This window comes from Myotis davidii, unplaced genomic scaffold (assembly GCF_000327345.1).
Source record: "Myotis davidii unplaced genomic scaffold, ASM32734v1 scaffold656, whole genome shotgun sequence".
NCBI lineage: Eukaryota > Metazoa > Chordata > Mammalia > Chiroptera > Vespertilionidae > Myotis > Myotis davidii.
In genome coordinates this window covers 1,743,836-1,758,788 of record NW_006287544.1, presented here as the reverse complement: position 1 = coordinate 1,758,788, position 14,953 = coordinate 1,743,836, and the positions used below count along the sequence as shown (strand labels likewise).

Here is a 14,953-nt window from a genome sequence, read left to right as displayed (position 1 = left end):
GACAATTACCTGAAAAAGAAGCTGGAGTGCTTCACTGGGCTGGAAAAAGTTTAGCTAAATCAGAAAGCAGCTCTAATTAACAAGTTTGTTTTATATCTATAAAAGGCTAAGTTGACTCGCACATGGGTGATACATATAAAGCTCTCATTGGCAGCAACCACATGCATGTCAATTTGTCATTGTCAATCATGAATTTGGTTGACACTTCTATTATTGAAAAAGGGCAAATAGTGGTATTAAAACATTTCTTCCAATTAATTTCCTTTTAATGTGCACGAATCTGTGCACTGGGCTGCTAGTAATTAATAATTGTAAGTCAAAGGTGAATATAAATTATTATCATTGCTTTTTAAATGATTATTAGACTAAAATCTCCACTGGTAATTAATAGATAGTGGTACACCAAAGAGAACTATTTTGTCATATTAAAATATATATGTATATTTACACATGTATATAATTTTAGGAATCATTAATATATTTGGTAATGGGATAGAAAAGACTCCCATATATATTAAGATTAATTATGAATTTATCTACTTGGGTAACTAACTTGACATTTGATTACTATCTAGTAAAATTATTTGAATTTCTTGGCAGCCCACATGTAACACCACTAAGTTATATTAAATTCAACCAGAACTGAATATTTTCTGTTTGTAAAGTAGCTGTTATAAGTCTAAACTTCAGTGTCCTATAGGTTTCATACAAACATGGATAATAATAATGAACACCCTAAATTCTTTAAAAATATGCATTTTAAAACACACTTGACTTAAGGCTTTTAGCAAAATCTTTATGGGTCTGTTTTGTCTATGTAATCTGTACCAATCACCTTCCTCCCTCTAACCTCTATCAACAATGAGTCACCACATTGAATTCCCATCAAATCTCTTCCTGTTCTATTCCTTATGGGTCCTTTTTTTCTAAGTCAGCAATTTTGCTAAACTGCATAAACAAATATATGCTAAAATATTCATTGGGCATTATTAATTGCCAAATTTCTTCTAATATATGTAGAATTTAATAGTTGATTTATAAGGAAAAAACATTGCCTTAAACTAAAGGAATGGTGAGACTTAACATTGGAGAGGCTCAAGTTAGAGAGAACACGACCATGCCATTGACAAGTAGAAAGTATTGTGAAGAAAGTAGGGCTTTGAGGTACACCAGAATTCAAACTCCCCGTTTTTGTCCCCGTTTATGGCTGGGTCTGATAGTAATCTTAGTGACACAGGAGTTGTAATACATTATATGTTCTTATTTCCAATTTAGATTCTTACTATAATTCCGGGTGTTTTCCTTATAGTAAACTTTTCCCAGCTTTCCACTTGGACTCCTCATTACACCCATGGCCTCCTGATATTGGCCACCTCCTTTGCTGTTTTATACAGCATGTAATATTTTTCTAACTGACAGCCATGTGGCAGCCTCGGGCTCTTCTCCTGCCCGTAGTGAGTAATTTTCCATTTCCACCCACCTTCCATTAGTGGCAGCTGATTCCTCATTTAGATAATTAAGAATTCTGCAATCAGAATAAGCTTTACACTTTTAGAAGAATGGGGCTAGGGGCCAAGAAACTGCTCTAATGATGTGAATATTCTAGCACAATTTTTCACTCTGCTTCTTTGTTCCCTTTAAAACTTCTCATCTCATAAATAATTTATCACTAACCTTTAGACACCAATTACTGAGTCAGCGTTTTTCCAGGGCAGTGTTATCATACGCAGTATGGCTGCAAGAGTTTGACTTGGATATTGACTCAGAGTTATGTACTTGAATAATCTGAACTGAATTTGAACTGTCATTATTCTCCCCTCCATTTCACAGAGTAGAGTCAATGATAGAAGGAAACAGGCTGTGTGGCTTCCAACCTCTTTCACCCATTAGCTGTGCAACTGTGGGTAAGATGTTCAAGGGCTGCTGGCATCAGCTTTCTCACTGGTAAACTAAGCATATGTGCTTAGCATAGGCCCTGACACAGGTCTCAGCAAATGCGTGTTTAAACGTGGAATAAAACAAATGTTGGTTGTCATAAATTTTTAAATCAGGTGCTTTAAATTGTAGAATTAACATAAACTTAAAGTGTACTTATGTTCAGGGGCACTTTAGGAGGAGAATCATTGCTGTGAGCACTATTAAGTCGGTTCATACTCATGCTCCAGCAAGTGGAAGCCAAGAATTTTCCTGTTACAGGAAATAATTTTTTGTCCAGTTCCTATGAGGATCCATCTATCCGGAAGGACCTGGCTCTTGTGTAACAGAGTTCAGAGTGCAAGAGCTGTGGTTGGGTTCCCTCCTTGCTCACTCTTGTCTAGGCTTTTCTACTGAAACTAGTTTTAGGTCACACATCATGAAATAAGTCACGATGCTTCCTTATTAGAACTACCTGATAATCATAGTTCATTTCATAGATTTATTTTATTCATTTCATAGTTTCATTCATTTTTTTTTCACAATATTAAAAATGCTTATTAAGGTCTCTTTAGGTGCATGGAAAATAGAAAATTAGTTCCTTGCCCTATAGGATTCTTAGGTAGAAGAGAACCACAGACAACTAACGATAATTTCAAAAGATTAATGGGATTGTCAATAAAGTGAGTGTGAAGGAATTACAAAGCAGGAGTACCTACCTTTCCAAAGGTGCTCTGGGCAATTGGTGAATGCATGACTAACAAAGTTGTGAATGTGGAAACTGCCTCTCAGGCTAAGGCAGAGTCAATCCTTACCACTGATTTATGTACCCAATACAAGTGGTTAAGCAGCTGGAAAGAGCTGGAAATGGGGCAGTAATGAAGATATTATCCTCGGGATGCCAGACAAACAAATAAGCAGGTTTGTCTCTATCCCTAACAAGTTGTGCTGTAACTGGTGGCTGTTATCATTAATAAATTAAGTGATACTCAAGTGCCAGAAAGGAAGTGACTAGCCCAAGTCCTGCATTTAAAACTAGGTAATGGCCAATGAACACATTTCTCATTTTTGTTTCTCAGGATTAAAGTATTTAGCATTATTTCATTTAGCAATTTGGATTTAAAATTTAAGCATTAAAGATAAAGTTTGTGTGTTGCCCTAACCGGTTTGGCTCAGCGGATAGAGCATCGGCCTGCGGACTCAAAGGTCCCAGGTTCGATTCCGCTCAAGGGCATGTACCTTGGTTGCAGGCACATCCCCAGTGGGGAGTGTGAAAGGAGGCAGCTGATCGGTGTTTCTCTCTCATCGGTGTTTCTAAACTCTCTATCCCTCTCCCTTCCTCTCTGTAAAAAATCAATAAAATAAAAAATAAAAAGAAAAAGTGTGTGTCATCTTCTCTGTATCTCTATTAAAGGACATACAAATATTGTCTGTGCAGATTGCTGATGTTAGTGGTCTTAATGTCAAAATTCAAAATAGATTTATTATAGGAACACCTTTAGATAAACTATAATTAACAGGTTTAAATATTTATAATTATATAAAATAATTCATAGAAATCCAAGGACACTTGTGAGTCTGTTTTCCCTCTTTTTTTTTTTGTAACAAACTTTGATAGTTTATATTTATGGTTTAGTCTCATAGGTCAAAAATATATTAAAAGCGAAGGTATATGGCAAAACATTCAAATAAATAATATAAATATCTTAATATGGTGGCTGTACCAACACCTTTACAGTACCTGTATATATCCCTCAAAATGCATCTGTAAATACAACAGAACACCAGGATCAGTTGTTCACATTTAAATGTATTACCTTTGCCACTAGGTGGCACCTATACATTATTAGTAGTACAGCATATGGTTCTGCATAAGAAGGCAAAATATAAAGTAAATGAGAGAAGTAGTTAACAGTTTATTAACTTTGTTTGTATTTAAATATTTGTGCCAGTATATAACTTGAGATTATGGGTTTATTGCAGGGAATAGTATGGAATTCACAAAACTCTTTTAAGAAAACAAAGCATTAAATATTCCTCTTTTAAGAAAAAGATAAAGATGAACATTGACTTTGGAAAATCCACTGGAGGAAAAAAATATAGTCACTTGTTCTTGACCTCAACTTGTCATTTTACATATAACCTCTCAGCTCATGCGAATGCTACAATCTATAGGTACAATTATATAGAGCATTATAATTTTGCTTTTGGTAGTGCTATTTATTGGTAAATGTCATATGAAATGTCTAATAGTGGCTTTTGTGAGAGCTGGTAATTAATTAATACCCATTAAAAGTCTTACCCAATGAGAACTAAAAGTGGCATGCTAAAAATCTAAATGTATTCATAGGAGAGACTACTCAATATTTTATCACAGAAATGTAAATTACTATAAAAAGTTCAAATGCCATATGAAAGCATCAGAAGATGCCAATATATTACTTTTAGGTATAAGACAGAACCTTCAATAATGAGGTATCATTCTGAATGATATCCAATTATTTTACACACTTATAAAATTACCTAAAAATTCTTATGAATATTTTTCTAAAGTAAACTTTTTATTTCACTTTAATTATAGATAAGAAGCAACACAACTACATCATAGACTAATTTATTGTACTTCAGTTTTCTCCCTACCTAATACATATATATTGGCCCACATATACAAAAAATATTAAACAACAAGTTGTCAGATTGTCATCATATGATTTATATCCATTCCAAAACTACTACTAGGAATTATAATGGATGCAGAAATACCAGTATCGTTTGCTTAGGTGTCCCTATTATCAACCCCACATTGCAGATATTATCGATATCCTCTTTCCAACCCTCCGTGGGACTCAGGAAAAGCTTATGAAAAAAGTTTTGTTCCTGAACGGAGTGTTTTAAATAAGGCAACAGAGAGATATGATCCAATAACATGTGTACCCACAACTTTGAACTCAAAATAGAGTACTAGAGTTCCCAATTTACTTCTTTGAATTTCAGTTTCTTCATCTGTAGAAGGAAAGTAAAGCATTAGTTCACAGTGTAGTTATGTTTAAATGTGATAATTCTAAAAATCTTGCATGTGCTCAAATGTTTTTTGCAATCTTATGTCTATGTTCTGAATAACAAGTGTCTATAGCAGATATTTAATATTTATTGGAATTTTCAATATCTTTAGGTACAGCATAAGACTTTGTCAAGTTTCAGCATTATGATCCATGTATTTTGAGTTGGAAAAAATGCATTCTAATATCCATTGCTTATATGGGGAAGAATGGTCCTGACTCAAATAGGTAATTCTTAGCACGAGACATTAAGATATTATCTCAGGAATAAAGGAAACATCGTTTACTAGCTGTGGGAGGAGAACATTAAGGCCAGGAAGTGTATTTTGTGGATGAATCCAGCTCAGAGATATAAATTGGTTCTCATAGTCTGTACAATGGTATGTGCCACTCAAAGTAGACTTTCTGATTGTACTTATCCAAGGAGAAACAAGGCACAGCTAATCACTTTTTTATCTTGTGAGATTTTACATTTTTGGTTATTCTAATCATTAACAAGTGACTTTTAGATGTTACATTATATGTAAATGGTCTCATCTGTGCATAAGACTCTTAATACAACTGGTAAATATTGAATATCCCTGTTCTGAGTACTGGCTAAGTATTGGCTCATTTACTCTCATATTCTCATTTAATCCCAAGAGGTAGATACTACAGATAAGGAAAATGAGAAGGCCAATGTCAATAACATTCCTGAGGACACTAAAGTAATAAATAATGGAACTTCTGAACCTACGAACCACAATCTTAAACATGAAATTCTTATGAGGGCTCTGCAATGCCTGAACCACAAAGCATCTGGGTCTTTAATGTGCATCTATACCATTTAGAGGCCTTGCTACAAGGTAGATTCTAACTCAGTAGATCTGCATTGGAGCTAAGGCATCTGCATTTCTCACACACTCTCAGGTGGTGCCAATCTTGCTGGTGCCAATATCAAGGCACCAGACCATTGCATTTGTACACTATTTGTACACAGAAGCTAAAACTAAATTTCAAGAACAAGTAGATTCATCCTTAGTTCAGTGGTAAAAGCTAAATAATTGCTTATCTCAGTCCAAAAAAATTGCAATGAAATGAGATTTCCCGAGCCTTGTTAATGAATCTCCGCTGATCTCATGTTGAGATATTGTTGATAATTTTGATTATAAAATGTAGTTTAGTGTATAATGATTAATAGTGAGTTAAGCCCGTAATGCAATTCTTCTTAAATATTTGGTTATTTGGTCTTCACAATAGGCCTGCGAGGGATGGAGGAAACAGACACATGAGGCTACCGCTATAGGTCTCTGAGGCAGCAGTGCCAACACACAGATGTCCAAACTCTTCTCTTTCAGCAGCTGACCCTGATGTGAGGCTATGTTCCACTGAGGGGCTAAAAGTAAATTGGTGCAGAACCAGGCTAGTACTAAAACAATTTAGAGCCACTTTCTGATTTTGCTTTAAATCCGCAGATAGCAAGGCCAAAGTGATTCAGAAGCATTAAGAATAATTTTCAATTGTGACTGTATTAATTTGAACCTGCCTAAATATAAACAACATAGCTGCACATATTTTATTATGCTGCCAAAAGATAAATTAGCCATTTTCTTAAAACATAATTTCTATATTATTGATTTTGAGGGAGAGGGAGAGATTGAGAAACATCAATGCGCTGCCTCATACAGGCATGTTATCTGGGGTTGAGCCTGCAAGCTGGGCATGGGTCCTGTCCAAGATTCAAATCAGCAACCTTTTTGTGCAAGGAATGGTGCCCAACCTACTGAGCCACACTGGCCAGGGCAAGAATCCTTTTTTCTTATCCTTCTCCCTTACTCATATGGGGTGATACAAGTATCATTTTCTTTAAAGATGCTATAGGTTTGGTGTAGCTGACAAGTTATTCCACCATATTTTAATGAAACTATGGTTGAATTACTGTCTTTATATGCATATATATTCAGAATTCAGAGTTGATCTCTAAATGTTAAGTATATTTGTCATCCTTAAAAAGCTAAGTTTTCACAGGAAAAAAATCTCTTTAACTTACTAGTACTGTGAAGACAAAGTAATGGAGATAAATCAACAAATGCTGTTGTCAGTCGCTAGAAAAGGAAAATATAAGAATCTCTACCTGTAAAAACATCTAAGAATAGACAGCAGAGATTCTTCATGCCCAGACCTTATAAATAAATTGATCATTTGTGGTATTTTTCTGACAAATGATAAAGAAAATACCTCCATTCTTGAAAGAAATGACTAAGTGGCACTTCATTACCATTGTGTTCACTCAACAAACTTGATATTACTTTAACAATGAGCTTATTTTTTTAATGTGTTTTCTTCAAGTGTACACTTACCTCTAACACGAATGACTAGGTGTATTCTAAGCCATATTAACTCTGTTACTATTGAATCATCATAGTTGTGCAGAGGTTCTCTGAGGGAGTTTGCAACTACGGTGCTCCCGTCATGCTGAGCGGCAATCCCTAGGGCGCCGTCATTACATGATCGTGTAATTCTGAAAAGGGTCATAGGTGAACTGAATGACCAAATCTCCCACCCCTTGATATGATTTAATTATTTCCTATCAGCTTCCAGGATTAGTAGCAAGCATCACAATACCTGTCTAATAAAAAATGTGAATAAATCAGATGTTTTGTCCTTTAATTTTTGTTGGTGTCTATTCAGAAAGTATGGATAGCACAGAAATGAACAGGTAATATGGCTTTTGCTTACCTCTCTTGCTTTTCATTGGCCACTCCTTCAGAACAAACACCCTGGCCCCTGTCCTCACTTCCTCCAAGGCTCAAGCTCCTCCTAGTTCTCAGCCTTTAGACTCAGAGTTTCCTCTGGCCACAGTAAAGACCCCCAGCTTCACTCTTGGGTTTTCTTATGACCTATCCTTTCATAGTGGTACATTTCCTTCAGAATAGTTGCAGCAAGTAATTTTTCCAACTCTTTATTTACCAATGTTTTTATTTTCTACCGCACTATAAGCAACATGAGAGTAGGGAGTTTGTTTAGTCATCATTGTACCCTAACCCTCTTCACAGTGCTTAACCCCTAGTAGTTCAGTAAATATTTCTTGGTTAACGGTACATAAACTACGGTCAAGTTCTGAGTCATTGCTCAGGTTTACATGTTTTACAATGACTAGTGGATAATGCTTTGTGTGTGCAGAGATGATGCGTTGAATCTTTGAGAGTAGAATATTTTGCAAAATAAATTGGGAATTGTCCAGATGTGATTGTAAAAAATTCAATCCTAAATGAAAGGGTTTCTTTAATGAGAACATACTTAAGACCTTGGGAATATTTATCATGGATGAAGTGTTTTGGGGCTATGCCTTGTAAAGGTTTATTGACCAGTATTGGGATTGACCAGAAGCAGAATTCTTGATTTCCCTCTTCATATATACATTATAGATGCATATAGGTAGCCAATTGTAAACTACTTTTATAGGGAACTCAGACATTGCATCATTCAGGGAATTATTTCTTAGAGTATAAATAAATGTTCGGTTATTCACTGCTATATTTTGGAGTGTTTGGTGTCATTTAAAAAATCTTACAATGCACCCTAACGGGTTTGGCTCAGTGGATAGACCGTCAGCCTGCGGACTCAAGGGTCCCAGGTTCGACTCCGGTCAAGGGCATGTACCTTGGTTGCGGGCACATCCCCAGTAGGGAGTGTGCAGGAGGCAGCTGATCGATGTTTCTCTCTCATTGATGTATCTAACTCTCTATCCCTCTCCCTTCCTCTCTGTAAAAAATCAATAAAATATATTTTTAAAAAATTCTTACAATGCTTGAATTAGTTTTTCTTCTTCTGTTCATCCTGTTGGCTATTGAAGTATACTGCTGAATAAATTGCTGATATTTAAATAATAAGAAGTGAGAAGCAATATAATTTCATTTAATACTTTATTTTTATTTCTATTATTTTTCAACAGCTTAAGCTTATCACCCCGATAACTTCAATACACTGGGCTAGCTGAGGAAAACTCAACATCCAGGTAAGATATCAATCACCATACAGTCTTCACCAAATAAATACTAACTGTTGGTTAAAACTATACTTAGAAGTACAGTTTGTCAAAAGATATAATTTTTGAAATGGCAGGCTTAAGTTCTTCATCTATGGAATCCATCTATTCTGGAAATATGCTATGGATGGAAACTTTTTTAAGTTGACAATTAAGTGCTCAGGAAGAAATGTATTAGTCCTAAAAAAAAAAGTCTGAATAAAAGCTATTGTTTTTGAATAATGTATTTTCTGTAGTGACATTAGAAATTAGCTCATGCAAGCTTGCACTTACACATCTTTGTTTTATTCTTTTATAAGTAAAGAAATGGTATTCTACCCTAAAATGTCAATAATCTTTAAAATAATCAATTCTGCAAAAATTATTTTTATGGTCCCTGTGAACTTATGACAAGGAATATATCTAGGAAGGCTTCAAAATCTAAACTATGTTCCATTGCTTGCGGTTACCTTGGGTTTTAACTAGATGTGCAAGTTGACTTCTGACCATGGGGCATCTTCTCCATGCATGGTATGGATTGCTGAGGCCATGGCAGAGAACCAGTTCCACAGAAGCAACTTCATGTTCTTCTGAGGAAGATCCATGGCACTGTGGAACAAGAACTGTAAATGAGCAATGCCATGGAGACCGAAAATGGGGCTACCAAAATACAGCCCTCAAAAATCAACTCTGAAGGTGTAAACATCTACAAGAAATGTTTAAATAAATAGTTTTAATAAAATAAGTTATCAGCTTAAGAGCACTGATGGATATTCAGTAGAAATGGCACATGCTCCTTATGGATGTAACAGTTAAAATAGGTATTGATTTCAAGCTCATTAAGTAGATAATCATATAACTGTTGTTAAAAAACAACAACACGTTTCCAGTAGTACCAGAATTAAGAAGAAAACTTGTCTATAAAAGGAAAACAGCAAATGAAAACATTCAAACTGTAGTAAATAAAATATTTGGCCTTTAATCATTTTGAATTAAATTATGTTTGAAAGCTCCCCTTCCCCCACCCATAGTCACACACAAACACACCAATTTTTAAAATTTTTATAATGGCCAAAGAAAGGGTTTACATGGATATTTTTATTAATGGAACTCACTTTTTAATATGTTGCTAATCCATCCCATTCCTCAAGTCCCTTTCTAACAGTCAGTGCCCTGCAGCATGAGGAGAGCTTCCGGTGACACTTTGGGAGTGACCTGTTCTGGGCTTAAATGAGGACAGTCTATAAAGTTCGCTCTCTCTTCCTCGGCCATCAGGAATGATAAGGGCATTTCCAGAGGCAAATGATTCTCTTCCCCTCTCTGCTCCTCCTCCTCCAGCCCCTCCTCCTTTTCTTCTATTTCCTCCGCTTCCTCCTCCTCCACCACCTCTTCCACATCTTCAGCCTCTTCCACCGCCTCTTCATCCTGGGCCTCTGCCTCTTCGTCCTCCTCCTCCTCACTCTCCTCTTCCTCACTCTCTTCGTCCTTCCCATCACACTCCTCATCACACTCCTCCTCATCACACTCCTCCTCATCACACTCCTCCTCATCACACTCTGCATCATCTTTCTCCTCTTCCTCTTCCTCCACCAGCTGTGGGGCCGGAGAATGGTTTTCCTCTTCCTCCGGGGCAGGACTAAAGGCCAGAGAGGGATTCTGCCCAAAACCATACAAAGTGTCCTGCATGTCTGCGTCTTCCTCATCACCACTGGGAGGCGCATCGTTTCCGCCTGCCTGGGCCTGCTGGGCCCGCAGCGCCTCCTGCTGGCGCTCCAGCTTCTCCTGCTGCCGCATGTCCTCGTAGATCTGGTCCATGATGAACTGAGTGGTGTTGCGCGGAGCCTGCAGGCCAGGTGCCCGCCACCCGTACAGGTCGACCGGCTGCAGCAGGGGGCTCACCTCCGCCGATGGGCTCCTTGGGACGGGGCGGCTAGGCTGGCGGCGGCGCTTCTTGCGGACCGGGGCCCTCCCCCAGCCGGGGTTCCAGGGCCCACGCCAGCAGAAGCAGCAGCAAAGGCAGACGGGGTGCAGGCCATACATTCGGGCCACTAGCCCAGGGCTGGGGGGCTTCCGGTGTCCCATTGGAGGTGGGCACCAGGGCCCTCCCCAGCACCCCCAGTTAGAGTACATGCTCCAGTAAGGACTCGGGGGTGGTTGGAACCAAGGGCCCGGGCCATACCGTGGCTTCGGCTGCTTCCTCTGGGGCTCATACTCAGCCTTGGGGCCGTAGTGCTGCCGCCGCTTGTAAATCGGGACGCCCCTGCGCCTTCGGTGGCAGGAGGACCAAGAGCGAAACGGAGCAGAGGCTGCCCAGCCGCCGCCCAGGTTAGGAGGGGCTTCCCTTTTATGGAGGGTCTGGGTCATGGTTCAGGGAGCTCCGAGAGGTCTAAGTGGAAGCGTCCTAAACGCTGTCCTCAAATTGGGCCAGATCCGAGGTTCTGAAGCCTCGGCACCCAGTGTCCCTCCGCACAGCACCACGTGCCTGGCTGAGATCCGGCCTTACCCTCCAGAGAGACCCTCTTCTCAGCTGGCTCACTCGCTCTTCTCTGGGAATCTCTCGCCCTTCGCACCCGGGTGGTCTCGCCCAGGCGGGTTGGGTGGGACTGGCGCTGTGTAAAGAGGGTGGGGAGGAAAGCGTTGAGCCGCAACACTGAGGGACAGGCGCCCCCCACACCTCCGCCTCGGCAGGGGTTCGATCTGGGGAGGCAGGGGTTCCCGTTACCTCGATGGCCCCTCTCAACCCAGGTGCGTCTCCGCCGGCGTCCTGGCCGGACTGAGGTGGCGCGGGCAACGACAGCCTTTAAATACCGGCGGGAGGCCCCGCGTGCCCCCGCGTCCTTGGTTGCCCTGGGCGACAGCCAATTGGAGTTGAGGTCGTTCCTGAGCGCGGAGGCTGGGTTCGGACCAGAACCAGGTGCCCCCGTGAAGTTCGCAGGGGGCTTGTGACGCAATTCTAGGGGGGCGGGGGGCTGGTGGCTGGGTTTCTGTTGCCCCACTTGTAAGTAAACGCTTGAGGCAGTTTACTTGAACCCTTCGTACCAACCACCCCCGGGCGTGGGCATGTAGAAGCGGGCCCTGCGGCTGACCGTGGGGTGGGAGAACTGTGTATTCAGAAACTGATAAACCTATATCCAACCCCTTCGAGGAGAAAGGGGGAGAGGGAGAAAGTTCTCCGTGTCAGAAAACGGGGCCCCGCTCCTGGCCTATGGTCAGTGTCCACTCTTCCAGCCCCTGGGCGCGGAGGCTCATGGTCCGTGAGCCTGGACCGCAAACCTTTGTTGCGTTGCTTATTGTGCGCTGGGGCTCACGCACAGGACCCTGCCTGTGAGGTGGGCGTTGTCGCCACACCTGGCAGTTTGGGGGACTGAGAGGTTGATTTGCCCAAGGTCGTGGGGCTAATGAACTTTAGGGCTAATCTTTAAGCGTATGCTCCTTTGACCCCAGAGCCTAAATTCTTAACATCGGCACGCTGTACTGCACACACTCCTTAAATAGGATTCTTACCATGAGCAAATGAGACCAGTATGAGAAAACACTTTGCTAATGGTAATATAGGACGCAAATGTCCGATCATGTAGTCCAGGGGTTCTTGAAAATACCAATAGTCTGTATTTCCTTTTGTCCCGTTATTGGCCAGACAGCACATACATTGGGGACCTTTACGGTATTATGGTTAAAGAATGGGGTAAAGAATAAGGGCTTGGCCCTGGCCTGTGTGGCTAGAGTGTTGGCCTGTGCAGGAGGGTCGTGGGTTCGATTCCCGGTCAAGGGGCATGCACCTGGAGGAACCAATCTCTCTCTCTTTTTCTCCCTCCTCACTCCTTGGGCTTTGGTTTAAGTAGACATAAACTTACTCTGAATGATACAATTTTGTGAATACATGTCATCCTGAATTTTTTCAACTCCATAGAATGTACAACGTCAAGAGTGAACTCCAATGCTAACTACGGGATTTGGGCGACAATGATGTGTCAATGTAGGTCATCCATTGTAACAAATGTACCACTCCGGTAGGAATGTTTACAATGCGGGAGGTATGAATGAGTGGGGAGAGAGAGTATATAGGAAATCTCTGTACCCTGTGCTCAATTTTGCTTGAACCTAAAACTGCTCCAAAAAAAGAAGAAGAGCTGTTTTAAAAAATAGAAGTTTTTCTACTTCAACTCACGAATCATTAACCTCTGTGAGCTCCCAGTTCCTTTTCCATGCCATGAGTCTAGTATTGTACCTCTTCCACAGGCTTGTGTGAGGACTAAATAAGAAACTGCATGAAATCACTTACTGCAGGTGCTCAGTAGCACTCAGTAACTATGAAATAGCATCATTATCGTGTTTGAATACCTCAGGACTTTTAAAGAAGTTGACATAGTAAATGTAAAGGTATCTACCCTGTGGTGTGATGCAAAAATAGGCATCTCCACTTTGTGTCCTCTTGACCCACTTTATGGAAATATCAAACAAGTGCTACCGGGCTTGAGAAAACTGTCCCAGAGTATATCCCCTTTATTACTTTCCTGTGGTGAGTGAAATTGTGTAAAATGGAACACTTCCCACTAGGAACCTGAGTCTATGTGTGCTTTCATTAAATTACAAGAAGCAAAATGTGGGAAGCCTGAAGTTTGCAAAGGTCATTTATGCATTCCTAGTTGAAACCGGGAACGGTATTGTGTAGTGGTGGTGGGTGTGGGGGTGGGGGGACGGAGTTCCTGGATCAGGACTCTAACCATTGCCTTGGAAGCCTGCTTGACTCAAAAGCAGAGTGATGACACTTTTAGCTTCCAGTGTCCCTTTCTGGACGTAGAATCAAACATTTGATAGTTACTCTCTGCCTGCTCTGCTTAACACAAAGCCAACTGGTGATATTCAAGATTTATTTTTCTAAGGACATGTGTCATCTACAATACTAGGTGCTCAGTGCACAAATTTGTGCACATTGAAAGGAATTGTGGGCTGCGAGCCTGCAATGGGCACAGGGGCAGGCCTCGTCCCATCTCCACACCTCCGCCTGGCCCCTCCCACTGTGGCCCCAGTTCCCTGTCTGCTGGCAGCCCCACTCCCTCTGCCACCACTCCCACACCCTGACAGCGCCAGCCCCACTCGCACCTGCTGACTGTGCAGAGCGATTGGGGCCAGCACCAGCCGCAGGTGAGAGTGGTGCCAGCAGTGGATGTGAGTGGGGCTGGCACCAGAAGCAGGAGCAAGTGCCCAGCAGGACCAGGGAGTGGGGGAGCAAAGAATTTTCGGTAACCACCAGAGGCTCGCCCAGATGACAGCAACTGGTGCCCTGCCTTGGTCCTCTGCAGCCGACATCTGCCATGTTCAGCACTCTGTCACCTGTTGCCGATGCCCACCATGTTTTGTGCACGCCCCCTAGTGGTCAGCATACATCATAGCGACTGGTTGTTCGTTTGGTTCCTCCGTTCAGTCTATTTGCATATTAGCGTTTTATAGATTGGGTTTTAATCAAGAGTTTTAGAAATTTACCATGTTGCTAGAGTGGAATTCCCATCAGTTTCTTTTTCGTTTTAAAATAGATGATTAACTGACAGGTTAATTTGTTTGCCATTTTTAAAAAATATGTATATTTTATTGATTTTTTTACAGAGAGGAAGGGAGAAGGATAGAGAATTAGAAACATCAATGAGAGAGAAACATCGATCAGCTGCCTCCTGCACACCCCCAACTGGGGATGTGCCCACAACCAAGGTACATGCCTTTGACCAGAATCGAACCGGGGACCCTTCAGTCCCCGGTTAGGGCTGCTTGCCACTTTTTGATCAGTTTCTGTGAACTTTATACAAATAATGCTGGCTTTATATACTTTTTCATGGTGATAGATATATACTTTTTTTCATTCTTCTATCAAAAACATTAGTACATTATTGCCTTACCCCACTCTTCATTGTAAGAGAAGCAGCAAATTACAATTTATTATTTTTAGTTTTTGAACATATCGGTGTTATAATACAAATTG

At 40.7% G+C, this 14,953-nt stretch overlaps 1 protein-coding gene across 1 annotated transcript; it reads right to left on the bottom strand.

Annotated features, from left to right (window-relative positions):
• Positions 1 to 10,137: 10,137 nt before the first annotated feature.
• Positions 10,138 to 11,343, bottom strand: CCER1 (coiled-coil glutamate rich protein 1). Its single transcript, XM_015561068.1, has one exon. It carries the CDS (start codon positions 11,341 to 11,343, stop codon positions 10,138 to 10,140), a length of 1,206 nt encoding a protein of 401 aa, XP_015416554.1.
• Between the last annotated feature and the right edge of the window lie 3,610 nt (positions 11,344 to 14,953).

Bases quoted from the DNA above. Each gene is read 5' to 3' on its own strand.
- CCER1 (XM_015561068.1), bottom strand. From the start codon at position 11,343: ATGACCCAGACCCTCCATAAAAGGGAAGCCCCTCCTAACCTGGGCGGC.